Raw genomic sequence first — 27910 nt, forward strand, 5'->3', positions numbered from 1 at the left:
CTCTATCAAATACCCCGCATCAAAGTATGTCCTATACACTGAAGGAGGTGGGCCATAAAACTATCAAGAAGTCCAGGTCGATAAACACAAAGGGGTATGGGTTAAACTTATGCAAGATGAGATCGAATCCTTGCATAAGAAACACACCTGCGACCTGAAAAAGTTGCCCAAAGGCAAGAAGGCACGAGAGTTAATTGCCAGGTAGAGCCCTTCAACTAAAAAGAAGAAGGAAGAAATGCATAAAGTTCCCTACATGTTGGCTATAGGAAGTTTGATGTACGCCATGGTGTGCATGATACTAGGTATTGCATACAAAATTAGTGTAGTGAGCAGAATACTGTGCAACAGTCAATTGGATATTCAGATATCTCAGTGGAATATCCAAAGTGTGTTTGAACTTCGGGGAGAAAACCGTATTTTACAAGTGTACACAAATGAATCCATGGTTGGACAACTAGACTCTAGGAAGTTAATCTCGGGATACCCTCTTTCTTTTGCAGGAGGAACTGTTTCATGGCAGTCCAAGTTGCTAAAGGGTGAAAAACTGTTACAACTAGGGAAAATCCATACCGATAGGAGTTCATTGTATATGATGACCTTGGCCAAAGACAAGCTACAACTGTGCAGAAGTATGACTAGCATGGCTACCATATGAGCACCTCGTTGATCTGCGAAGGGAAACCTCCCTTGTAGGATTGGAAGGGGAGATTGTCAGGTGTCTTGTCCCATGAGGGACGAGCATCGATGATAATATCCCATTAAATGGGTAAGTGATAACAACCTATTGAGTTGTTTTAAGTGGATAACTATTCTTGTGAGTTGGTTGTTATGAAATATTTCATCTTTATCTCTCTTAGAGAGAGATGATATAGATATCTTCCTATAAGATAACAACTACGTGAGATGAAGTAGACATTTTAGTAAAACAAAATCTCATCATGGATTAAAAAGAAAAAAGCTCACGTAGTATTAAGTTGGTTATTTGTCCTCACTTTGGACCACTTTTTGGGCATATCTCTTTTGGTGTATTAAAACAATACAGTGAGCCTTCTCTGAGAGAGAAGAATAAAAGAGAGAGAGTAACCCTTCTTCTTAGAGGGAGAAGAAGAAGAAGAGAGCGAGAAGCCTGTTGGAGAGAGGGCTAGAGAGAGAGTAAGAGAGAGAGAGGATCTTTTCTTTTAGAGAGAAAGAAAGCCTCCAGAAAAAAAAAAAGCGTCTGATAGAGAGAGAAGAGCTTCTGAGAGAGAAAACCCTCTAGAAGAAATCGAAGAGCCTAAGAAAGTTTGCTTCTTGGAATAATAATATAATTATTATTTTTATAGTGGATCTTGCTCTTTCTCCCATAGACATAATCTGAAAAGGTGAACCACTTAAATCTCAGTGCCAATAAACTATTTTTATTTTATTTGTTTTATTGCATGTAATCCCACTCATATGCACACGCATACTATTTTGGTATATTTTATGTCTCATAAATCTAAGTTTCGTTATGCTCATCCGTATTCATACGAGAGGGCTCGACTGGGTGAGCTCAACAAAACCAACGAAGAAACCTTACCACTTCGTCCCTCTGAAGCCTTCATTGGTGCTCATTCTCACCTCAATTTAGCTAGTTGATGCTCGGCTAGAGATGGGCAATCATATAATGGGGAGAGTCTTGAGGTTTAACATCCTCAGACCCACTAGAAACATCCATTTCCTTAAAATAAAAATGAATGAAAAGAAAAGCAGCTGAATTTTTGCAGAGAAATGAAGAAGCTTGCACATGTACATCCATGTGTCTCGATCCCACATGTTTGGGGTTAGATAGCAGAGTATAGTCCAATCTTGTACTCAACAGTTGACAAGCTTGGTCTAAGGCCTTGTGCTACATATGTATGCCCAAACATTGGATAGCCTTATTCAATTTTCTATAAGGGCCCGTTTGGATAGGAGGAAATTAAGAATCTTAGATATTTGAAATCTAGAGAAATCTATGGATTTTCAATACTAAGGTTTTTTGTCATGAATTCCTCAAATCTCTTGTTTGGATAACCCATACAAAATTCATGGGTTCCTTGCAATCACTTCTATGTTCATTGTTTGATAACAAAACTTGACACAATCTCTCTCTCTAAAATTTTTGTACACTTTCTCTCTCTAAAACTCAATATTTGGGATAGTGTACAATAAAATTTTTGAGATAGTTTCTCCCTCTAAAATTTGATATGGTTTGTCTCCCTAAAATTTAACATACTTTCTATCCAAAATTTAAAATTTGAAATTGTCTATCTAAAAATTTTGAGATAATTTCACTCTCTAAAATTTTTAGGTGCTTTACTCTCTCTAAAATTTAATATAATTTCTCTTTCTAAAATTTTAAGATACTCTCTCTAAAACTTAAAACTTGAGATAGTTTCACTCTTCAATAATTTGAAATAGTTTCTCTCTCTGGACATTTTTAAGTAGTTTCTCTCTCTAACATATGATATAGTTTTTCTCTCAAATTTTAAGATACTTTCTCGTTCTAAAAGCTAAAATTTGAGAAAATTTCTCTCTAAATTTTCTGCAGTAGTTTCTTTTTCTAAAAATTTTTATGTACTTTCTCTCTCTAAAATTTGATATAGTTACTCTCTTAAATTTTAAGATGCTTTCTCTCTCTAAAACTTCAATTTTAAGATAGTTTCTCTCTCTAAAATTTTTGAAATAGTTTCTCTCTTTAAAATTTGATATAGTGTCTCTCTAAACTTTGATATATCTCTAAAATTTGGTATACTTTCTCTCACTAAAGTTTAAAATTTGAGATACTTTCTCTCTCTAAACTTAAATTTTGAGATAGTTTCTCTATCTAATTTTTTTTGAGATAGTTTCTCTCACTAAAAATTCCATATACTTTCTCTATTTAAAATTTGATATAGTTTATCTATTAAAACTTTAATATACTTTTTCTCTCTAAAACATAAATTTTGCAATAGTTTCTCTCTCCAAAAATTTTGAGATAGTTTCTCACTCTATAATTTTTCAGGTATTTCTCTATCTAAAATTTGTTATATTTATATATCTAAAATTTTAATATATTTTCTCCTTCTAAAATTCAAAATTCAAGATAGTTTTTCTCTAAAACTCAAAATTCAAGATAGTTTCTCCCTCTAAAAAATGAGATATTTCTCTCTCTAAATTTTTTTTGACCGTTTTTTTTTGAAAAATTTATAATAGTTTATCTCTAAAAGTTTAAGAATAATTTATCTCTCTATAATTTTAAGAATACTTTTGCTCTCTAAAACTTAAGATTTAATATAGTTTCTCTCTCTAAACTTTTTTTAGATAGTTTCTATTTCTAAAAATTTTTAGGTACTCTCTAAAATTTGGTATAGTTTCTCTCTCTAAAAATTAAAATATGAGATAGTTTCTATTTCTAAAAACTTTTAGGTACTCTTTGAAATTTGGTATAGTTTCTCTCTCTAAAAATTAAAATATGAGATTGTTTCCCTCTCTATATGTTTTGAAATAGTTTCTCTCTCTAAAAAACTGAGATCATTTCTCTCTCTAAAAATTTATATGTACTTTCCGTCTCTAAAAATGTACATGTATTTTCTCTCTAAAACTTAAAATATGAGATAGTTTCCCTCTCTAAAATTTTGAGATAGTTTATCTCTTTAAAATTGTTTGGTACTTTCTCTCTCTAAAATTTTAACATACTTTCTCTTTCTAAAATTTTAACATGCTTTCTCTCTCTAAAATTTTGAGATAATTCATCTCTCTAAAAAAACTTGGTACTTTCTCTCTCTAAAATTTTAACATAATTTCTTCTAAAATTTTAACTTACTTTCTCTCTCTAAAAGTTAAAATTTGAGATAGTTTTTCTATGTAAAAAATTTGAGATAGTTTCTCTCTATAAAAAATTTAGGTACTTTCTCTCTCTAAAAGTTTCATCCTACCAGATGCTCCCTATGTTTCGGGTCAAGGGAGCCAATGAGTGAAATCCATGTGCCTTATAAATGCAAAAAAATAGGTTTTGGTATGGAAATGGAATCATGGAAAAGTAGGTCTTATTTCTATGATTTTGATTTTTCTGATTTTAAGCATACTAGTCATTAAACAATCCAAACGATGGATTTTGACAATATCCAAGATATTAGGAATCCATGCTTTAAAATCTATACACTCAAACTGGCCCTAAGATGTTCATTCTGGTTATTTAGGTAAAAGCTATAGTTTTAACCTATGTTTTAGGGTTTGTGAAGGTATTGTTGTAATTGTGACTAATGGTGTATAATAGACAATTATTTTTTAGAAAAGTTCCTCTCTCTTTCTAAAAGTCGTGACAACACGAACTGTGGTCTAGAATAAATGTGTGATCAAGGAGCCAATCGAATTTTAGGTGAGAGAGATGGATATATTTTTCTTCCCCTAATGGTCAGATTTAGATAGCAAAGATACTGGGATAAAATGAGAATTCTAATACAAAATCATGCGCTAGCGCTCATTCACACACGCGTAAGCAATGTTTTCAAACATTACCCTGGCCCTGGCTCGATTCGAGTAACTCGGCTAAGTTTTATACATGATAAAAAAAACCTAAATTTCAAAAAAAAAGGAAAAAAACAGTAAAACATATTTAGAATTCAGAAAAAGTTAAATAATTAATACAAAAAAGTGTATAAAAAATGGATTATTAAAATTTTTTAACATACCTTGAAATATTCAAAAAAATAAAAATAAAATAAAATTGGAGATTCTAACAAGAAGAATTCTCAAATCATCTTAAAAACCATATGAATCACATAAAAATGCATTTCTAAATCATATTATAAAAAAAGTTAGATTTTTTAGCCATTTTAAATAGGGGGCAAGTTGGCCTCTAGAACTCCGAATTTAATACATTGAGTCTTAGTGGACCTAAGATTCGATCGAGCCTTAAACCTCTGCTTGGCGTCATCTTTTGTACATGTGTATTCAATTTGATGAGTCAAGCTAGCCCAGCCCATCCCATGCTCAAGTTGCGATCCCCATGATCAACCCAAGCTCAAGCTAGGCAGTTCTAAGAATCAAGTTCAGGCCAACCACAAGCTGGTCCATGACTCGCACATGTTGGGTTTGGACATGTGCCAGTTCCACTGAGCCTCACCACAAGGGAATTCTCATTGCTCTTCCATACACCGAAAAGCGTACACACATACACTCGCACGTATTGGATAGTTCAGCGGTAGGAACCGATTGCGAGATGTAGTACACCTAAACATCAGCTCCTAACCACTCAAATTCAAGCTCAATCCCTATAATGCACACAGAAGCCTCCAATAGATTTAGGTAATTGATGTATGCATGTATTTAAATTGCATGCCTTTTACACATGGGAAAAGTTTATATAGAGCCGAGGTTCTAAACAATAAAATTAGAGCCCACTTCAAAAATTTCACTAGAAGAGGTTGTTTTGATGTTAAAATTGATCATCTCGAAATCAAAATACATGGACATGAAAAAAAGCTGGATTCAATTTTTGGAGGCAGTGCATCTTGTCAGTCATTTTTGGACTGTCAATTTTCAAGATTTTCAAGTTTTTGTAGATCTGCTCACTCTACAATATTTTTTATGCTTTAAATTTTATAATTAAAAATAAAAATATATTTTAAAGCTATCACAAAAATTTTCAGTATTAAAGCCACATTTTTTTATACTATTTGAAGGTACGCTTTACTTTGCTTGCTTGGAGCCGCAGCTCTATACAAACCGTAACCTTTACACATTCATGAGTCATGAATGTGGGTGAAGAATGCTGATTGATTTTGTCTAGGCCTACCACATTTGTTCGTTTCTGGTATTAAATTATTGAAGCGCAGGTAGTGGAAGTTAGGCCTCCGCTATTAACAAAGACCCAACATTTTATATTAAAAGATTTGAGGAAGAAAGACTTTGTTCTCAAATTGAGAGAATAATATGCGTGAATGTTAGAGTGGACCCACACCACCCATGAAAGCATAGAATTGGTTGCCTCAACTCCTTTGTCTTTGAGAAAGATAAGTATCGTTGCTTTTAGTTTACTTAGGCATTAAACAAGTGGCATGGAGTAGGTTTAACGAAACTGAAAGGAATCCACGATGACCTAAGCCTATGTTTTTTATTCAAAATTCCATGTTAAAAGAAATCAATAAGAGGATGTATTGTGCCGTATACTAATAATTTAGGGTCAGGAGTGAGAGACCTAGATAGAATGGTGCACCTAGGCCGCCATACTTCAACATCTCTATTTTTCACATTAAGAAATGAGCCTTTAGTATGGGAGTATATTATTCTCTCGGGTAAAAGACTCACTTGGGAGGATTTTATCGATCTCAAATTTTGGGAACGATCTAATAATTATTATACCATTATTTTGAAAGAAAAAAAATTGGAATTTGAGTTTTTTAACACTTAAGTTCTCACCACTAAGACAGTCTCTCTGTAATCTAGAAGCACTATTTTTTACAACCGCATAGAGATTGCAATTTAGAAACTTTTTAATTAAGTTAGTCTAAGTCGAAGAGGTTACATGACCCTTACCATTTTTCTCCTCCATTGTGCTTGGTAAGAAAGTATATAAGAAAAACATGACCCTTACAATACTCAATTCCTGTTGCCTATGCTTTCTCCTAGAAAAACTACAGTCAATGTAGCACAACAAAATAAATTAGTAGTAAAATGATGATAATGTTAGTAGTTTTGGGATAGGAAAGCTACTATGTTTTATTTCAAAATAATGTAGTTAAGGAGTAATATGTACAGTGTTCTTTTGGCTTTTATTGATGTTCCTTTGTTCAGTGACAGTGGCACACTCTCCGCCTGTGTTTATTGAACTCGGGTGAGAGAAGCAGCATTTTAGACATGTGAAGCATAGGTGTTTTCACATAGGTGTGGTTGGGCGTTGAGGTACCAATAATTAAGTTTAATGATTGTTTAGATAATTATATTTGTGTATGGTCATGACTGTTAACGAATTAAAATATTCAGAGAGGCATGCATCTTCTCTATAGTCAATATAAATAGTCCTTTCTTTTTTCCTTGAGTTCTCTCTCTCTCTCTTCTTTTCTAACTCCTTAATTATTTGCTATTTTTGAACATTCAACAAGTGAAAGTTCATTGATTCATCTATTTTACTACATTGGAAGATAAACTAAGTTGGAAACCTTGTTATAGGTATTGACTATCTCTCTCTCTTGTTGGAGCTTTAGTTGGGTAAAATGGAGGCAAAAAATGGTATAATTAGAAAAATAGATCTCGAACTCTTCTTGTTTTCAGGCACGCTATCTCAAGACGATATTTGCCCCTTTTCGATGTAGTATTTGATATGCACAAGAAGGGCAATTCGTCATTGGGATACAGAAAAATAGAGAGGTCTTTCACAATGTTCCTAAGCTCTATGCAACCGAGCTTAGAAACCACACTATAGACACCAAAGTCTTGTTGAATTATAGAGAGAGAGAGAAAATCGAGTAGAGACCCACTGGTTTGCTTGCTGGAATTGCAGAGAATAATCTATTGAGAGAGTTTAAAAAATTGTTCAAAGTGTCCAAATTCGTATCGGTAATAGGACCCTTTGTTATAGAGCACCAAGAGGCAACCTATTGAGTGTTGTGATAGTTACATGTATCACCCAACAACTACAAGTTACCTATACCCCATCAGCTACAAGTTACATACACCCCATCAATTACAAGTTACGTGAGTTACATGTATCCCAACTGCTACAAGTTACATGAGTTACATGCACCCCAACAACTACAAGTTATATGAGTTACATGTACTTGATGGTTGCTGTTACAAGCCTCCATCTCATCAACTGCTGGATGACCGTTGGATGTCCCACACGCATCAACGGCTAGATGACCGTTGGATCCCCCTACGAGTTGGGCTCACAAAAAGATAACGAGCCACAAGCTCGCACACATGCCCGGGTGAGGCGTGCCTCATATGTTAATGCGAGCATGTGAAGTACAAAGTCCACCATTAAGTGCCTTTGCGCCTATGCCCTCGCACACGCATACGTATGTGCGGAGCACGCGAACTCTTAAATACAACTCGACAAACTCTCTCCACTTCAATGTGGGACTCAAACCTACATCTTTATTTCTGTACAAAGATTTTTAGGAAAGAACAATTAAACCGAAGTTGTTTTAAAATACATTTAAGAATTTTTCAAACAAAAAATACTAACAATGTCCTCCACTATTTCAAAATAGCAAAATAAAACATAGGAAACATACTATTTTCATACCATGAAAGTATATTTCGATATGAACTTTTACTTAGAGTGTACACTACAAAATTCATCAAGTATCGTGGTAGCGTATAGCTTTGAACCAGGTTACTTATTTAACAAGTCGGTAGTATAACTCACAAACAATATTCAACTCTGGTGTCTTTTAGTTATCAGCACATTTTGGGCCTTGTGCTTATATCCTGATTTCATAAGTGCTTTAGAGACGAGTTCATCTCATATATAGTAGCCTCACTTCCACACATATATAGGTGTGTCGATCAAGAGTGCCCCTGTATATAAAACACTCCAACTTATAAATATAGTCCATAGATAATATTAAGAGTGTAGCTCATCCTACTAACATACAGGTCATCACTAGACTTATCCACCATATGGATTTTCTTAAAATGGATGCTATTATATTTTGTCGTTTAGTGACCACACTAACCAAACATACAATTTGTTTTTACCACAGTGAACTTAGAATTTTGAGGTTGCAAAAGATTAAGTTGGGTTCCCACTATCGTTGATTACTCAATGGACTCGAGCCCCATTTGTTTTGACATCTTACTAATGTCATACCTTGCAAAGCCATTAGTCAAAGAAGTTGTCAAATTTTCCTTTGATCTTACATATTCTACCCGAATCACTCCATCCCCAATTAACATTTTAATGGAGTTATTCCTTCTCGCATTATGTGTAGATTTTCCATTATATACATTATTACAAGCTCTTGCAATAGTAGCTTGATTGTCACAATATATTGCTATTGCAAGTATTGGTTTTGGCCGTATACGAATGTTATATAACAAATTCTTTAGCCATTTAGCCTCTTTCCTGGTAAAGTCAAAAGAAATAATTTCATACTCAATAGTAGAGCGTGAAATAAACATTTGTTTATTTGACCCCATGATATTGCACTGCCCACTAATATAAATATCAATCTGGATGTTGATAGTGAATATTTGATTTTATTATTCCAATTAGCATCACTATATCCTTCCAACACTCTAGGATAACCCAAATATTTTATGCCAAAATTTATAGTTCCTTTAAGTATCTTAATACTCGAGATATAATATATCAATGCTTTTTACTTGAGCAACTTGTATATCTACTAAGTTTGCCATCACATATGCAATGTTAGGCCTCGTGCTAGTCATTGCACATAGTAAATTACCAAGTATCCTAGTATATTCAAGTTGAAATATACAACTCCCATCATTTTTTTTAACTTAATATGAGGATCTATAGGGGTAGAGACTGACTTACTATCACTGTACTCAAATTTATTAAGCATTTTCTCAATGTAGTGAGATTGAGTCAAGATTAATACTTCTTATTTTCTCACTATTTTGGTACAAAGTATCACATCAGCCTCTACTAAGCCCTTCATAACAAAGTTAAATGCGAGGAACTTTTCAATTTCCTCCACAATTTCTAGATTAGAGCCAAATATAAGCATATCATCTACATATAAATAAAATATGACACAAAGAATTTATTTTCTTACTATACACACATTTATCAACCTCATTTCTCTTAAAACCATTTGACAAAAATACATTCTCAAATTTCTTATGCCATTTGTTTATGTGTTTGCTTTAGTCCATAAAGTGATTTAACCAATTCACAAACTTTATTATCATGACTTGGCATTACAAACCCTTCGGGTCGCTCCATATATATTTCTTCATCTAAGTCACCATTAAGAAATCAATTTTTACATTCATTTGATGTATGACTAGATGATTAATATAGATTATTGCTACGAGCAATCTAATGGTAGCAGTTCTTGCTACAGGTGCATATGTGTCAAAATAATCAATGCATTCTTTTTGTTTAAAACCTTTAGCAACTAATCTTGCATTATATTTATTAATAGAACCATCAGAATTATTTTTTCTTTTAAAAATCCATTTACAACCAATGAGTTTAGAACTAGGTGGAAGATCTACTAATTTTTAAGTATTATTAGCTATAATGGAATCCATTTCTTTATTAATAGCTTCTCTCCACAAAAATTCATCTTGAGATGTCAAAGCTTCATTTAGAGATGTAGGATCTTCCTCCATATTTGAGACTTTTGGTAATGAATTCAAAATTTTATTTGGATTAGCTTCAATAAGATAAATATAAAAATCAGGTCCAAAGTTAGAAGATGGATCACCTCTAACTCTCTTGCTTCTTCTAGGTTCTATTATTTCATCATCATTATTTTCTACATATTCTTTATCAACATTATGTTCACTTTCGTAATTATTTAATTTTGCATGCTACTAGATTTATTCACTTCACTTTTACAAGTGAGATTTTTAAAAAAATTAGCATCTCTAGATTCCAAATTTGTTTTAGGATTTAGATCCAAAACTTTATAAGCCTTACTATTATGAGAGAATCCCACAAAAACACATTTAGATATTCTAGGACCCAATTTACTTCTTTTAGGATTTAGATGTCGAATTATGCAAGACAACCCCATATACTTTGAAAAAATTAAACAAATGTTTTTATCAAGCCAAAGCTCATAAGGGTTCTTATCACTCTTTTTAATTTGAAGAGATCTTTGAAGTTGGACCAAATCAAGATCAACTTTCTTGTGTTTCATCTTCTTTTGGTACTCTCTCCAAGATGGGGGTAGCTTATGACTTATTGAGCCAACTAGGAAATATTTATCCAAATAAATTCCACAATTTAATTGAATTGGCCTGAATTAAAGTCTAGCAAAAGTAGAGGTAAGAAATTTTTTGTTACCAAACTCTTTAGTGAAGTACTTGGTTTCAAGTAGTTTCCAAACGCCATGCCAATGGAGGCATACATGTCATAGATCGGGTCCGCCAAGGCATGTAGGATATGACCCTTGCGTATAGTCATCCTCTATCCATCTCTTGTATGATTGAGTTTGCTCGTCGGTGGAGTCATTCGATGTTGGCGGTGGTGCAGGCATTAATTCAATGATTATGTAAACCACTTTGAGATTGGTAAGAAAAAAGAGAACCTTTTATTACTATCTCTTGAAGTTCAACCCGTTGAAGTGTTCGAGTCGAGTAAAGTCGTGATTCATGACTTTCAAAAAAGTCATGGCTGTCTTATTTCTTTCACCTATGAAATATTGTTTTGACTTGTTGGAGTTTTGGTTGGGTGAAATGGGGGCAGAAAATAGTACATTTATAGATTTCAAACTCTTCTTGTTTTTGGACACACAGGAGCGCTATCTCAAGATGATATTTGCACCCCCTTCGGTGTAGTATTTGATGTACATAAGGGTAATTCGTCCTCGGGATATAGGAAAATATATAAGTCTTTTACAATGTTCCTAAGCTCAATACACTTGAGTATGGAACCTATACAATAGACACTAGAGTCTTGTTGAATTAGAGAGAGAAAGAGACAAAATCGAGTAGAAAGAGAGAATTAGTCCACTGGTTTGCTTGTTAGAATTGTATAGAATAGTGTATTAAGAGAGGCTAAAAAATTATTCCAAGTGTCCAAAATCATATGGGTAGGAGGGCATGCACCTCAATAGCTACAAGTTACATGAGTTACATGCACTTGATGGCTGCTCGAAGTACAAAGTGCGCCATCAAGCGTCCTTGCGCCCATGCGTGTACGTGCTCCACACATGCGCCTTCTCTCTCATTTGTACTTATAGTCTATTGTATGGAAGTGTGTGCTCTTAAATACAACTCAACAAACTCTCTGGTCTTCAATGTGGGACTCAAACCCACATCTTTCTCTCTCTATAAAGCTGTTAAGAAAAGAACAATTAAACCAAAACTGTTTTGAAATACATTTAAGCATTTTTCAAACAAAAAATATTAATATCTCTCTCTTTGACAATAGACCCTCTGTCTCTTTTTCTTAGTTTTGTTTCCCTCTTATGGTTCGAGGTAAAATCCATTTGTTTGTTTCGCTACATCTGAGGGTAATATAGTTGAAACCCTTACAATACATTGTAAAAGTAAATAAGAGACTGAATAGTCAACCTCAAAATACTTGATACGGCGCATTATATATTGTACTTGGCTTCTTATTCATTGCTCCTCATTTCCCACGTCTCAATTTATTATATTTGCTTGGGCAACCTTTTTAAAGAGTAAAACTTTTATATAAGGTTGCAATCTTATTCTATAGAAGTGAGGTTTACCTCAAAAATTATGGTCAAAGTGGTATTAGGATCTTAACTTCAAGATGCATAGATATAAAGAAGAAAAATATTTTTAAGTAAAAAATAATGCATCTTACAACAAATTTTCTGAAACACCTATTCTCAAGATTTATAAATGTTTATAGAGATGCTTAATTTGCATTGGTTTTCACATTTTTAAATTTATATCTAGGGTTAAGCATGGATCTTCAAGCGACTATAAGATTTTCAACATTGAAACTATATCTTTCTAGAAAATTTAAAGGTGTGTTTTACTTATATAGTATAAGGTGTACACTTTATAAAAACCTCACCTTTTTAAAGATGACTTTTACAATGGTGCATATATTTATGACCATCAAAAAGCACGAATTAGAAAAAGAGCCGAAGCTTAATTGGTTAGCACTTGACAATTTGCAAAGTTACGTCCAAGGCTCAATTCCTACAAAGAGTAGAGGCCCTCTCCCCACTGCCTCACCAAAAAAAATAAAATAAAAAAGCATAAATAACTCATTTGAACTAATCCCAAGGATGAAATTTCATACTACTTGGTACTAAAGAAACAATGGAATCTATAAATAAACTCTAGATCTGAATGTTAAAGTATCGAGCATGTCTATAGAAAAAATTGATACTGTTTGGCATGTTTATATATTTATTTTTTATCAGTAAAATATTATTAATTTCTCATTTTTCAATGTAAGTGAAGAGGAAGATGGCAGTAGAAAGTTAGGCGGCCTGAGACAACTTCAGTTCAAAATCACAGAATGCATATCTGGAAACTATTCTTAAAACATACCTATAATGTCCTCAGGTAAACTTTCTATAATGTGGGAAAGGGGTTGAGGTCGTAGTGGTGGTACAACTTGAGTCTCAACTACCGGTCTAGGTTTCCATTCCCACTGATGCATTTGAAAACCGCTAATTATTTCTAAAAACGGGTAGAAGTGTCTAATCCCCACTTATCTTCCTAGAAAAAAAAAAAAAAAAACTTATTACAGAGTTCCCAGGTATCGGACAAGCGACATGAGGTCAAGGGCTATAGTATCTTACAATAGACAACATTTTAAGCTAATCATTTCACTCAATGAAAGTTTTCCCTTTACATAGTGAAGATAGGGCTGCCAATCAGGCTCAGCCAAACCACAGGTTTCAGGTTGGGACTGCGCCTTAGGTCATGTGAGCCTGGCCCAATAAATTATTTAGATAATGTATTCGTCTATATTTATTAATATTACACATGAAGTGGATCCTAAATAGTAGAAAAAAAATTCTGATGATGATTCCTGAGCCTAGCAAAAAATTTGGGCTTGGATTGAGCTAGGTCCGGACTCGCACGGCCGTAATTGCAGGTGTGCTCCTTGTGTCCATTAATTGGATTCCATACGGCCACTCATTGGGGCGGACTTGCATTGCTCATAAAGGCAGTGGTGGGCATAGAGGAACACTAGACGCCATAGACGCTAAATTTAAAGAAGAGAATTATGGTGCTTGCCAAAACCAAAGACATGAAGTACTATCACGAGGAACATGGAGGGATCCCTTGAGCCTCTCATGCTAGGCCACATTTTTAAGGAAAATTTTAATAAATATCTCTCTGTAATAGACTGGGTAAGATGGCCAGCCTTGGGCCCTAGCTCAGCCCTAGTGCCCATGGGACTGGCCCAGGTACAGCCCTAACCCTATGCGGGTCTAGGATGGCCGGGCTAGGCCAAATCAGGCTGGTTGTAGCCTAAGCCCAAGTTTTTTAGGGCTGGGTCAAGCCACCTTGTCCATTGCCACCCTTATTGATAATTCAATAGCTCTCATTTGTTTTGCCAAAATATGGGAAGTGACCTTGTGAGACCCTCCCACACCCATGTGTGTAGGATTTCAAAGGATCACCATTAAATTTGGTACAGATCTTTAGAAAAATCAAGTCTCATACCCATGTGATAACTTTTCTAGATATTTGTATCAAATTTAATGGTGTTCTATGTACCCACTTTTTTTGTAACATTATTCCGAAAAATTTGAAAATATGGACTGCCTATATGTGGAAACTAATTACCAAAATGGTCAAGAAACCTTAATTGGAAACTCAAGGTGGAGCAAGTACCCCAACAACTATGTTTTCAAATCAGCTAATTCAGCAACTACTTTCACTAAATTAAGATAGGTTTAGGTTTCCTAGATGTTATCCAACCAATGTTACCTACCTATAATAAGTTAGTGGGGGACAGCTAATGGCACCATCCATTGGGGATTTCCAAAAGGGTTTGTTTCCAAATGATGACCCTATTGCACCAAAGCGTAGCTCATTAAACAAACTTATCTCACAATAATATCTTTGAAAAAAAAAATTTGGATTCCATATGACCTTCATCTCAAGGAAAATGTTTATAAAAGGTGTGAATCTCACCTTGTAGAAGTAAGGTACACCTTAAAAGTCCGTGGAAACAATAATCGACCTCATCGAGACAGATGAATATGAAAAAAAAAAAAAATCAAACCGTAAAACTGGTGCGTCTTGTAGCATATTATCTAGACTATTTATTGCTCATGTTTCAACAATTTTGGTTATTTTGGGTTTTGAAATTGTGGCAATCTTCCTTTATTGTTTCGACTTAAGACCTAAAGTAACCCTAGTTTCTTAAACCTTATAAACTATAAGGTGGGCCACATAGAAGGGATAGGCTCTTTATTCCGATGCTCAAAAGTCAATCCCACAAAATGTGGGCCCCATTTGGGAGGAGTTCTTCAACTTTGAGAGAGTCCCGATTTTGATTTTGTGAAGGATAAATAAATAAATGAAATAGAATAGGAATAATTTTGGGTGGAAAAAGGGCGTGAACCAAGAAGAAAAGGCACCGTTGTAAGGTATAGTCAATGGCGTCAGGCCTTTCTTCTTGCACGTTGCCCTACAATTCAGCTTATTCATGCTTTCAACCGCTCATTTAACTTCCCCAACTTCTGTACAACATATAATATTATAAAGCAACTACAAGGCCCCAGTACATCACTTCTTCGAAAATGACCCACACATCTCTTTAATACAGATGGTCGATTAGTTGACATCAGTGTTTGTGACTCGACCGAGTTGCTTGGACTAGCCCCATATTATTGTTTTTTTCTTTTTGGTTGGGTAATTCATCAATAAAAATTGAACTTGAGATATAACAGGGTTAAATGTCAGATTCAAGTCCAAGCTCGATTCCAGACCTTTATCAGCTTGATTAAATCAAAGTAGAAGACTCTAGGTACTGTCCATTAACTTTTATTTGGACGGTTCGTTACGAAAGTCACATGGCATTTCAGAGCACTTTGGCTTCCAAAAAGTTGAACAATTGAATTCAAGCCTTGAAATTTGGAAACACCATCTATTGCAAAATTGGGAGAAATAAGAATTATTATTTTCAAGAAGTTTATTTTTTATTCACGTTTTCTAACAAACATTTTGTTCATCTCTGATAATTTGAGCATAACTTCATCTGGAAATCAGGCTTAGATAATTGCCTTGACTTTATAATCCTTTTTCAATTTATTCCAAAGAGAAGATTTATCAAAAGTTAGTCTTTCTGTACAACCTCCAATAACAAAATCTAATTTAGCTTTTAATTATGATCAGTACACAAAATCTACATGCTTAGAACAAAGAGCAAACCTAACGTTTAAGTTTTAAGAGAGACAATATAATAATCCTGAGGACCATGGAAAAGATACATTCCTCGTGGTCATCACTATCCCTTGAAATGATGAATGGTCGGTTAAACTCTCTCTCCCTCTCAATGTCATGGTCTCCGATCCATTGCCCCCAAGGAATTTGGCGGTCTTGTATTGATTAAGCCGGCACAATCTTAACTCCCCAGATCAAGTCGAAGAGGCCCTGGCCTAAAAGACAGAAAAAAAAGAAGAAGAAAGAAAGCAAAGAGATAAATCTGGCCCTGTCGTAGCATTGGCTCAAGACTGGCTCGAGGCGACCTTCAGAGCATAGTGGCCCAGACCTAGGGCCATATTTTATGACCTAAGACCTAGTTTTTCAGGGCCAAGTAGGTGGGGACAGCTCAACCGGGTCCATTGCCAACCCTACCAAGATTACACTCCAATATCCCACGTTAATGCAGACTCATAGGGTGGGTTATGGGTGTCTCGACATTTTTTTTTGCCATATTTTGCAGTTTACTGTTCACTTCAGTCACCAAACAACCAGGACCTAATTGTTATTTTGTAGAAGTTAGAGAGAAGCCCGTCACTGTCATGAAATCGTAGGTCAGCAAGTTTATTTATTAATTTCATTAATATAAATTTCATTTTAGGTTACCAGCATATATTCCTTAGAAATCACACATGCCCCTGGATCATCACTCGAAGTCATATATACTATACAATACAATATATATATACATATATATATATATATATATATATATATATATATATATATATATATATATATATATATATATATATATATATATATATATATATATATATATATTGAATTGAATCCTCCTTCTTATCATTGAAGAAGAGTGTGAATTGTCCTTCAAAATAAGGGTAAGAATTAGGGTTTTGATGTGTTTGTATGGATGATGGAGCAAGGCTCTCAACAAGAAGAATCAGGATGGACCATGTATTTTGAGGACCTCTGTGAAAATAACAACCACGGGGACTGCAATTATTCATCTTCCATGACTGGAGTTTCTTCTTCTTCATTGTTATCCGATGCAGCCTCTGGTGCTGCATGGAAAATGAAGAACCAGCTCATTTTCCCACCCCAAAAGCCATGCAAACCGCTGAATTTTAAGAAGAGAAAGACGGCGATCCCTATTCATGATGATCCATTGGAGGATACTGCTAGCTCTCCTGCTAATAGTCCAAAGGTAACTATCCATCTTGGAGTCATAAATACTTTTCTTTCTCATGTTTTTATCATTACTCGGTCTGAGTTTGTTATAATGGGCCTGAGTAGGTTAGTAGCACAACAGCAATAATTCTCAATTTGAAAGAAAACGAAGATCATCCTAATGGATCTCAGGTATCATCATTCTCTGTCGCTCTAAATCAAAAAATTTAATAACTCTCTGTCTCTCACCCAGGTATTTTCTCCCTCTAGATCAAAGACGGTGATGATCTTCTCCCTCTTTCTTTTTGACCCAGTTATTTTTTTCTGTCTGAAGCAAACTCTCTCCCCAAATACAGTGATGATTCTCTCTCTCGAAACCAGAAAACTGGAATGGCCTCTCTCACAAAAATATATGATAGCACAGATTGTAATTTGCTCTCTATCTCTCTTCCTTTCTTGTGAATTACAGGAGAAGGATGATGTTTCGGGAAATTTTTCAGAGTTTCGAGCGGTTGAAAAGAAGGAACCCCAAACGGAGGAGTGTACAGATTTGAAGAAGAGGGGACTTTGCCTTATGCCCTTATCCATGCTGGTTGACTATCTCTCATGATTCCCTCTCTATTCTCTTCTATGTAAAATCTCCATATAAACCAAAAAGATAAAGTTAAAATTGGAACAGAACCTATCTATCATCTCTTCTTCCAGCTTGTCTTAAACTGATGAGAGAGAGAGAGCAAGAGAGAGAGAATAGTACTTTTGAAAGGAACAAAGAACACCGTCCTCCACATGCAGGCAAGAATTAAGGGGACCCCTGTACAAGCATGTAATGTGGCTCACTACTCATTCCCGTACTCCCAAAATCATACTTGAAGTTTAGGAGAATTATGCACCAGTGGCATATGAAACTGTGGGAATCAACAGGGGCTGGCAATGGGTCGGGCGGCCAGGTCAGCACCAACCCTAAAAATGTAGGGCCTGGGCACAAAATATGGCCCTAGGGCCGGGCTTGGGATGGCCCACTTTGGCCCCAATTAATTTTTTTTGTTTTTCCCCTGGTTCGTTTGCAGCATGGCCTGGCCCCAAACCCAGGCTAGTCTTGGACCAAACCTATGGGGACAAGGGCGGGGTCTGAGCCAAGTCTATTGTTTGTAAAACCGGCCGGTTAGTTTGGATCTGCTAGTGTTCCGATTTCTGTTAGATCCAGTTTTGTAGTACCAGTAGTCTAACGAACATCTCAAAAAAAATTTGGGTCCAAAACCGGCCAGTTAGGCCTTGATCTAGTGAATTTTATTAAAAACTGGCTGGTTTCTGCTAACTGGACCAGTTTTCTTTTAAAACGGCATTTTTTTGGCAAAAAATGGGAAAAACGAAATAACGACCATTTTTTGAAGTGGAGTCCGTTATTTTGCAGTAGGACTTGTGAATTAAATTTTTTTGCTTTTTTTATTCAATTTCCTTGCCATTTTTTGGCATTTTTGGTACTTAAGTGTTGTAAACCATTATTGTTTGTCTATAAAACAACAAAATTCAAATCAAAGATAAAAAAAAAGAAAAAAAGTTATTGTGGATTGAAGTGGTGGATTTTCTAATCTTTTTAAATTTCTACCATTTCATTAATTTCTTTTTCAATAGGTAACGATTATCGATGAAATTTGAGATTTTTGAATCATAATCGAATTGGTTAACATATCCCTGTTTCAATTTGTTCAACAAACAAGATATATGGGGTTGATTTTGGCCTGAAAATTTGCTCAAAGAACTTGTATTCAAGCTGCTTGAAGAACCCTAATTCGATTTGCGATTTCGTTAATTTCATCTTCAATAGCTAATTATTATTGATGAAAGCTGAGGGTTTTGAATCGTAATCGAACTGGTTACCATATCCATATTTCAATTTGTTCACAAAAAAAGATATTTTGGGTGATTTTGGCCTCAAAATTTGCTACTCGAAGAACTTGTGTTCGATCCAAAAAATAGATTTTGGATCAATTTACAAGTTTTGTTTATCAAATTCATTTATGGATTTTGATCATCAAGGTTTCATCTATCATATAAAATAGCTATGATGATTTATAATTGAGTAAATTTTTTATATGAATTTATTTCTTGCTTGATGTCATGAAAATTTTATAGGTCTAAACTTTATGTGATTTTTTAAATTAAATAAAAAATACCAAGATGGAAGCCTTTGCAAAGCTTTTGCATTGATTTGTTCGATTTTTCAAACATTGAGGGTCGTGTTTGCTTGAAATGTAGCTCGATTTTAGGGGATTTTGAGAAACCGATTTTTCAAAAAAAAATAATTTTACTTAATATTATTAACTTAATAAAATTACTTTTTATGAAGAATATGGGAATTTTTTTTCTATTTTGCTTACTAAAATTATATTTTTTTTGATAAAATTATGTTTTTATGATAAAAATATGTTTTCTGTTGAATATGACAAAAAAATCGATCCTTCTTTTTTAAATGTTATTTTTTTTTTCCAACAAACAAAAAATTAAGTGCATGATAATGTCGATCTTACTTTTGCTTCCTTTTTTTTTGTTCGATTTTTTTTTTTAAGTGCATGATATGGTTATATTTGTAGTAATGGAAATGGGATTGTAATTGTAATTGTTGTAATAATGGAATTTGGATTGTAATTGTGTAATGGAAATGGGATTACAATTTGGCAGAGGCATTCGCAATTTCAAACTTTTTTATTATCTACAAAATTTGATCTTGCTTTTAAATAACTATCTTGGATTCTGATATTTACTTAGGATCAATAATGCTCAGTTCCTTCTTACCATTCATGAGTGATGGTTGGCTGAATAAAGTTAGCAAAAAGCAGTTTTTTAACTTCTTGGCCTATTTCCTCAAAGGTACAGCTTTTTTGTCTACCAAAGACGTATCAGGGATAAAGAAGGATGCAAACTTCTTGGTACAACTATATGATCAGATAATGGAGGATGTGGGAGATAAGCATGTAGTCCAGTTTATTATAGACAATGCACGTGCATGTGTTTCTGCGGGCAGCAAATTGATGGATAGGAGAAAGCATCTAGTATGGACCTCGTGTACTGCACACAACATCGATCTTATGTTAGAGGAGATTGGTGAAATCAAAATTGTGAAGGAGATTCTACAGGAAGCGAGGTCGGTGTCAAGATTTATATATAACCACTCTAAAATTTTATTTTTGTTCAGAGAACAGTCTAAGAAAACAGAGATAATCAGCCTTGCCATAACCCGCTTTGCGACAGATTACTTGGCTGTGGACTCCATTCGGGAATTTGAAGGCGCATTAAAGAGATTGTTAACCAGTGAAGAGTGGTTAATTGACCACCTCTTGAAGTCCAATATCGGGCTAAAAGTGGACGAAATAGTCTCAAATGGAAGGTTCTAGTCTCGACGTTCCAGTGTCGTAGAGGCCATTGCCCCTTTGTTCATGGTGTTAAGAATGGTGGATGCTGACAAGAAAGCTACAATGAGCATCCTTTACAAAGGTATCGAGAGGGCGAAATCAGCTATTGGGGAGAAGTGTAGTTTTGCTAGTAAAGTGATCGAGATTATAAAAAGAAGGCGGAACACCAAATTTGGACGACTAATTCATTATGCAAGTAAATGTATATTTATATCATTAGAATGTTTCATTATAAATTATTTTTCTATGAAATTTTAAATGACTTTTCTCTATCTATATATTTTCTAGGTTACTGTTTCAACCCAAAATTTTTCTATTTGAGACCTGAACATCGCCACAAGATTATGGAAGGGGTCAGATACATTATTGCCAAGTTGGAGAGAAGCCATCGAAACTAGGTAGCAACAATACAAGAGGTATTATTTAATATTTGGGTAAGAACTTGATTGAGTTATTATATTTGTGAGGAATAATGCACTAAAACGAAATATTTTGTTTTAGCTTGCTATGTATAGGGATGCTATAGGATCCTTCGGAACTAGACTTGTCAGGAATTCTCGAACTAAGATGGATCCAGGTTATCCCCTAACTAATATTTTTTTCATTCATATATTTAATCGTATGAATTGTTCTTGCCCTTACAATGCCTTTGCATTTTAATCCAGCTGAATGGTGGGAGATATATGGTAGTGATGCACCTCACCTAAAGAGGATAGCAATCAAGATGCTCTCTCAGATATGTTCTGTTTCTGGGTGTGAGCGAAACTGGAGTACGTTCCAATGGTTGCACACTACTAGGAGGAATCGACTCGCTTCGAAGAAGCTTCATAAACTAGTCTACGTTCATTACAACTTAAACTTCCGAGAGTGACAAATAAGAAGGAAGCTTGAAGACTATGGGCCGATAGACTTGGACACAGTATTTGTCACAGACACAGCAGAACAATGGGTAGTAGAAGAATATGAGCCAGTGTTGCACAAAAGAGCATTCCTTGAGGCTATCGGTGAGGGAGATCATGAAGAAGGTGATGAGCAACATGAAAGAGGAAGCAGCCAGCCAACATATCTATAATTCATCGGAGATGTCGGTGATATTGCACCTAATGAGGGAGAGTGGGAAGAGGGTCTAAGGAAAAATGAGAGAGATGATGATTATGCGGCCACCCAATCCCAATCAAATTATTCACATATCGAGTCCCAACAGCAAGAGGGTAGGGATGAACACGATAGTATAGGTGATCATGAAGGATGGACAAGCTTTAGGGATTTTGAATTAGGACCACAATAAAACACTAACACTCAGGGATTTGGGCATAGTCAGGTGCCCACTAATTTGGATGATTCGTTTTTAGAACAAGTCAATGAATTGTCACACGAATTCAATCAATGGTACCAGCGTGACCAAGATGAAGAACGACGTCGACAGTCATTTTATTTTTATATTTTATGTTATGAATTGTATGCTTTATTGTAATCCATGTATGATGATTTACTTAATCCATGATAATTCTATATTTATCCTTTTGTGTGATTCAAATTAAATGGTAAATAGTAATTCATGTAGGGAAAGAACATATCAATATTCGCATATTCATGCAAAGAAATGAAAATTCTCAATGCGGTACCCCTATTTCTTATTGAATTCCTAAAAAACAACATTTATAATGAATTTTAATAATTTTTTCGATTTTTTTTTAAGGCGTAATCCGACCGATTCGGCCGATTTTTTATCCGGATGGTCAATTCACCGATCCAAATGGGTTTCATAGGTGCCCGATCTGGGTCACTAATCCGCTTGTTAAACCACCGAATATGAACCATCTATGGCTCCCTCGTACAGATATATAGAATTGTATATGATAACATTCTATAATGAAGAGTCCATAATAGGAAACAATGATCAGCTTGATTAAGGGAAATCAACGTGATTTAGGAAAGTTGGCTGATATACAGATATCACTGGGATACACCAGGCTGTCTCAACAGTCTCATAATTGCCTAAGTCTGTATTTTAGATGAAACTGGGCAATGGTGACTTTTTCTATTATTTTTTATTTTCTTTCAAAAATGACTATTCTTAATTTTTATTACTTTTTTTGCACAAACTTTATAGCCCCCTTTTTTTTGGATAATTCAGTGGGGATGACACCCCCTATCTGTTTTTTCAAATAGTTAGTTGTTTTTTAAAACTATTAGTAGAATTGAAAGGCACAACGTGCGGCTAACGTATAGGGTGTGCTAGCACCATGACCTCAACCCCATTCCCCCTTCTAGCCCTATTTCACATGCATGGACAAAAATTTGGGACCAAAACCATTTTAAGGTGAGACTGTTGTGACAAAAAGGTTGCTATTTCGATGCTCAAACCCTCGATCCGTCTTTCTAGCGATTTCTCTTTCAATTCTTCATTGTATTTTTTAACTTTGCTTCAAAGTTCTCCTATTATGTCCTCTTAACAAATCTATATCAAGATTTGTTTGATCCAATGTTTAGAGAGAGCTAGATTTAAAATTTTGTGATTTTTTTAACCCAAAGTGGAAAATCATTCATTTCTCATCCATTGTTTCATCAAACTAGTTAATTCAATCTGGGACATTCGTAAAGTATTTACCTATAAAAGCCCTAACAACTTTTTTTTTAATCAAAACAAAAAACTCTAAGATATATATATATATATATATATATATATATATATATTTGTTTTTTTTTCATTTTCTCCAGCATAATAAAGAAAAGATGGATTGCCTAAGTGATCTAGAAAGCCGCTAGCACATGGCAGTATCCTGTCACCCATGGACCATGAACAACTATCCATGGGCACTCGTTATATTCATGCATATAGTGGTTGCAAGCAGCCAATGGATAGCAACATGGGCATGGGTCTTGATTGCACGAGGTCGAGTCTTGATCATATGCAATGTGATGCAAATAAAAATTGTGGTTGTTTATTTTATTATTATTATTATTATTATTATTATTATTGTTATTTAATTATAAGAATAGGAAGTGTGATGAGAGAAGTTAGGTGGAGCGTGAGTTTTATGTCGTGAGTTTTAATAGCGGCTTGAGTTGTGGTTTAGAAAATAGCTAATATTTTACGATAAGTAGAAATTATTTTTTATTATTTTTTAGAAAGAGAAGATAACATGAGATTTATAGAGATAGATAAAGATAGAGATAACGTGAGAGAGAGATAAATGAGATTTACATAGAGAACAGAAAGAGATAGAGTTTATATTTTGTGAGTTTTAGTTTCTATTTATTTATCTTCTAAGTATATTTAAAAGAAATAGTTCATTATTATAAACAACAGAGATTGGAATTGAGTAAAGTTGATTTTAGGAAAAAAAAAAATTGGGGTGGATTCCCTTGCAAACTTTGAGGGAGGGTACATTCTTCCACCTTTCATATTTTTTTATTTTTATTTTTTTGCTGTATTATTTTTTCCTACATCAGTTGGTATAAGAGTCTTGAGATCCGTAAGAACTAGTTGTAGCCTCTGGATAAAAAAGGGAGTTATTTCTTCCTGCATCAGTTGGTATCAGAGCCTTGTGATCCGTAAGTCACGTGCTCAGGGGGCATACTAACTAATCCCTCAAAGTCATTGTGCTCACTGAGCTCACCCACCTAGGGCATTTTCCTCCTAAGGTTTTCGACGTGAGATGTCGACGAGTAACACAAGCATGAAACTCGAGTTGGATTTTTTGGCCATGTCACTTAACTTTAGGGGTTTCCACAATTTGAATTTTTAACGCTGGCATTTTCTTTGATCTCCTTAGTGTTTCCTAAGGCTGTCTATAGGGAAAGACTTTCTACAGGAAAAGACTTATCTGGCCAAATCCGAAGTGAGAGACGAGGCAGCAACATGGCAATCACGGCAAATGCAGTATTCATCATATACGGGTATCCAAGATCTTACGTTTTAAAAAATGTTTTAGAAATTTTGAAAGTAGGGGGATTTGAAAATAGAACCCGGAGCAGGGACAAGTTACGATTTTAACAAAGAAATTAAAGGTTTTGAAAACACAAGACATATAGTGAAAATTTTGAAAAGAGAAAGATATTTTGAAAAACAAGGTTGGTTAGCAGTTTTAACTCCTGCAACCATAGAGCCCTCTAAGCAGTTTAGCGTCATGTAGCAATGGACCATACACCCATTCCTTTTACGTCATACGGGGATAGACGTTTGAACAAGGTGGTTGTGCCTTGAACACATTGTTCATGCTGATTGTGCCCTGAATAACATTGAATAGGGCGATGGTGCTCTGAACACATCCTACAGTTTACATCATACGGGCCTTAACGTTACCTATCTTGGCTCGTTTACGTCGCACGAGTTTGACGTTGAATTGAATATATCTAACCTTTAGCGTCATACGGGGCTAGACATTTGAACAGGGTGGTTGTGCCCTAAACACATCTGACATTTTACGTTATACGGGGCTAGACGTTACCTGTCTTGGCTCTTTAACGTCGTACAAGGTTGACATTTCTTCTGTCTCGGCTCTTTAAGATCGCATGAGTTTGAAATTTTTCCTGTCTCGGCTCTTTAATGTCGCACGAGTTTGATGTTTTTCTTGTCTCGTCTCTTTAACGTCGCACGAGTTTGACGTTTTTTCTTTTATATCGGCTCTTTTTAACGTCGCACGAGTTTGACATTTTTTCTTTTGTCTCGGCTCTTTAACCTCGCACGGGAAACAGGGTGCTTGTGCCCAGGACCAGACTTTGGTTGGTAGTTTAGGTTCATGCCATCGAGGAGTGTTTTTATTTTTTGAATTTTTTTTTTTTTTTTTTTTGAAATTTTGGAAACTTGGTAGTTTAGGCTCATGCCACGGTGGAGTGTTGTTTTAATATATTTTTTTGAATTTTTTGAAATTTTCTAAAAATTGGTTGGCAGTTTAAGCTCATGCCACTGAGGAGAGAAATTTACGAAAATTTGTTTGACAGTTTAGGCTCATGCCACTGAGAACCGTTTCTTTTTTATTGGTTTTTGAAATTGTTATTTTTGAACCAACGTGCTTCAAAATCATTTAAAAACAGTTTATTTCTAAAAGTCATTCTTATAAAAAAGTTGATTTTTTATTATTAAAATGTCTTGGGATCAGACTAGGACAAAATTTGTGAAAAACATTTCGGTGACATGGACCGTGTCGCCCGGGAGGCACGAGACGTGCCATTCATATGCAAATATATATATATATATATATATATATTGTTTTATTTTTATTTTATGTTTTTATTAAATGAGGTTTTTGGGCGGCAAGTCTCGTGCGGCCCAGGGTTAGGCGACACGGACCGTGTCGCCCAGGCGGCACTAGACATGACGCCCATAAATTTTTATTTTTTTTAAATGACGTTTTTGGGAAGCACGTCTCGTGCCACCCAAGGTTGGGTGACACGAGGCGTGCTGCCAATAATTCTTTTATTTTATTTTTTATCAAAAGAAAACAAAGAAGAAAAAGATCATGGGCGACACCAGTGGTGTAGACCGGGCGACACTAAGTGTGTCACCCAAAAAATTTTTGTTTGTTTTTTTATTTGCCCCACATAGGGGAGAAAGAGCGTTGGGCGACACTAGCGGTGTCACCCCCTTAAAATAAACCCCCCCCCCCCCCCCCCCCCCCCCCTTTTTTTTTTAATATATATTTTGAAAATGGGTTGATCTCATGATCACCATTATTTTCAGTAGCTTTGTTAAAGTCCGCTGGAAAAAAGGAACTTTAGTCATAGTACCAAATTTGATGGCATGAAAGCCTGTAATAAGTCCATTTCAATTAATGAAATCAGGATCAAAATTTTACCTTTTGTTCTGATTGATGTTTCTTTTTCTCTATTATTGTTCTTACCCTTGTTGGGGCCTTTTTTTTTTTTTTTTTAACTTGCATTTGTGCGATTGATCAAGGATACAAAATAAAACACCTTCCTTGTACACACCTCTTAAACTGAATTTCTTACAAACTCAGACCCCCTAGTTGTAGGGTTTTTGTCATGAATTTCCCGCTATTGGGCCATCATACGCACACACAGAGATGATCTTGCTTCATTTTGCCTCAAGGGATCTAGTCGAGAGAAAAACGATCCCAAACTAGCCAATATCGTCATTGGTGAGGTTCACCCATCTTTGATATGTGGTTAATGATAGTTATACTCATACAACCATGGAGTGCTTGGCTAGTTTCAAGCCTTTATAATAGGCATAGGAAGTTGGCGTCGAGAACAAGGCCAGGTTGACTAACAGTTTATCCTCATGTAGTGATGGATAAAATCCTTTCCAAAAGGAGAAATCTTTTGAAAATGGATGATTTTAACAATCAAATTTAAACAACATTTTTCAAAAGGGATGCGCCTTAGAGTTTTGCCACCTGTAGCCCCTTTGGTGGTTGTTTTCTTTATTATGTTTTACCCAAAGATGATGAAGGGTTTCCTTATGGGATCGTAAGAACTCAAAAATCTTGAAGTTGTCTTTTTACCTTTGGAGCTTTCATCCTATGCTTCACGGATTCATGAAGAGTTCTTTGGATTGTTGTCGGGCTTCCATCTTTGAGAGGTCTCCACGTTTTCCAGGGTTCGTCGAAATCACTTCGGTTTTCCATTCATGTCACCCTCCTACATCTTTCTGAGTTGGTTTTGTTGGGAACATGTGGGGTTTTAGAAGGAGTCTTCATCCTTAGGGTTTGCATGTGTAGTATTATTGAAACTTGCAATTACTTGTTTGTACTTGAGTGCTTTACATCGAAAGCTCCTTCTTGGAGATCTTTTTACCCGTGGCTCTTTTCAGGTTTTCACCAAGTCCATTTTTTATTTATTTTATTATTTTATTTTATTATTATTGTTATTATTTTATTTTTTTCTTTGTGATGCCTTTTCAGGTTTCGCCACATTTTTGAGCTCGTTACGGGTAGTATTTTCTAAGATACATTACATTATTGAGTTCGTACCCTCATGATTTTTGATCTTATAAGAATTGCCTGCATGCACTCTGGTAAGCACGAATGACCCCTCCCAATTAGGTTTGAACTTTCCTAAAAGGTGTGGATTTGCAGGAGTGTGGAAGATTTTCTTGAGTATCATGTCTCGTTCTCTGAATTGTCGAGGAACAACTTTTCTTTGGTATGCCCTCTCGGTTTTACGCTGGTAAGCAATGATATTCGGTGTTGCTCGTAGTCGTTTTTCATCTAAGTTAATGAGGGCAGTGATTCGTGCTTCGATCTTTTGTTCCTCATTTGAATTTTTATGAATAAGGACTCGGAGAGATGGTATCTCAACTCAATAGGTAGCATTGCTTCCATACCATACACTAATGAGTATGGGGT

The 27910-nt window shown here is 35.1% G+C and overlaps 1 protein-coding gene across 2 annotated transcripts; it reads left to right on the forward strand.

The window, feature by feature from the left end:
- Positions 1 to 16848: 16848 nt before the first annotated feature.
- On the forward strand, positions 16849 to 22115 carry LOC18421469 (vascular-related unknown protein 1). 2 transcript variants are annotated; one of them, XM_006826454.3, is made up of 8 exons: positions 16849 to 17224; positions 17314 to 17379; positions 17657 to 17779; positions 20056 to 20329; positions 20437 to 20793; positions 20886 to 21013; positions 21099 to 21174; positions 21263 to 22115. In XM_006826454.3, exons 1-4 carry the CDS (start codon positions 16931 to 16933, stop codon positions 20092 to 20094), a joined length of 522 nt encoding a protein of 173 aa, XP_006826517.3. In that variant the 5' UTR covers positions 16849 to 16930; the 3' UTR covers positions 20095 to 20329; positions 20437 to 20793; positions 20886 to 21013; positions 21099 to 21174; positions 21263 to 22115. The 2 variants fall into 2 exon arrangements, with proteins under 2 accessions (XP_006826517.3, XP_020517261.2); XM_020661602.2 differs by lacking the exon at positions 17314 to 17379.
- The last annotated feature ends 5795 nt before the right edge of the window (positions 22116 to 27910 follow it).

This window comes from Amborella trichopoda, chromosome 2 (genome assembly GCF_054954075.1).
Source record: "Amborella trichopoda isolate Santa Cruz 75 chromosome 2, AtrichopodaSantaCruz75HAP2 v2.0, whole genome shotgun sequence".
Lineage (NCBI taxonomy): Eukaryota > Viridiplantae > Streptophyta > Magnoliopsida > Amborellales > Amborellaceae > Amborella > Amborella trichopoda.

What these genes read in the sequence shown, in the direction of transcription:
- LOC18421469 (XM_006826454.3), top strand. Translation starts at nt 16,931, where the DNA reads ATGATGGAGCAAGGCTCTCAACAAGAAGAATCAGGATGGACCATGTAT. An exon ending in CTCCTGCTAATAGTCCAAAG is followed by an intron (nt 17,225 to 17,313) that starts GTAACTATCCAT and finishes GGGCCTGAGTAG; the next exon opens with GTTAGTAGCACAACAGCAAT. An exon ending in ATCATCCTAATGGATCTCAG is followed by an intron (nt 17,380 to 17,656) that starts GTATCATCATTC and finishes TGTGAATTACAG; the next exon opens with GAGAAGGATGATGTTTCGGG.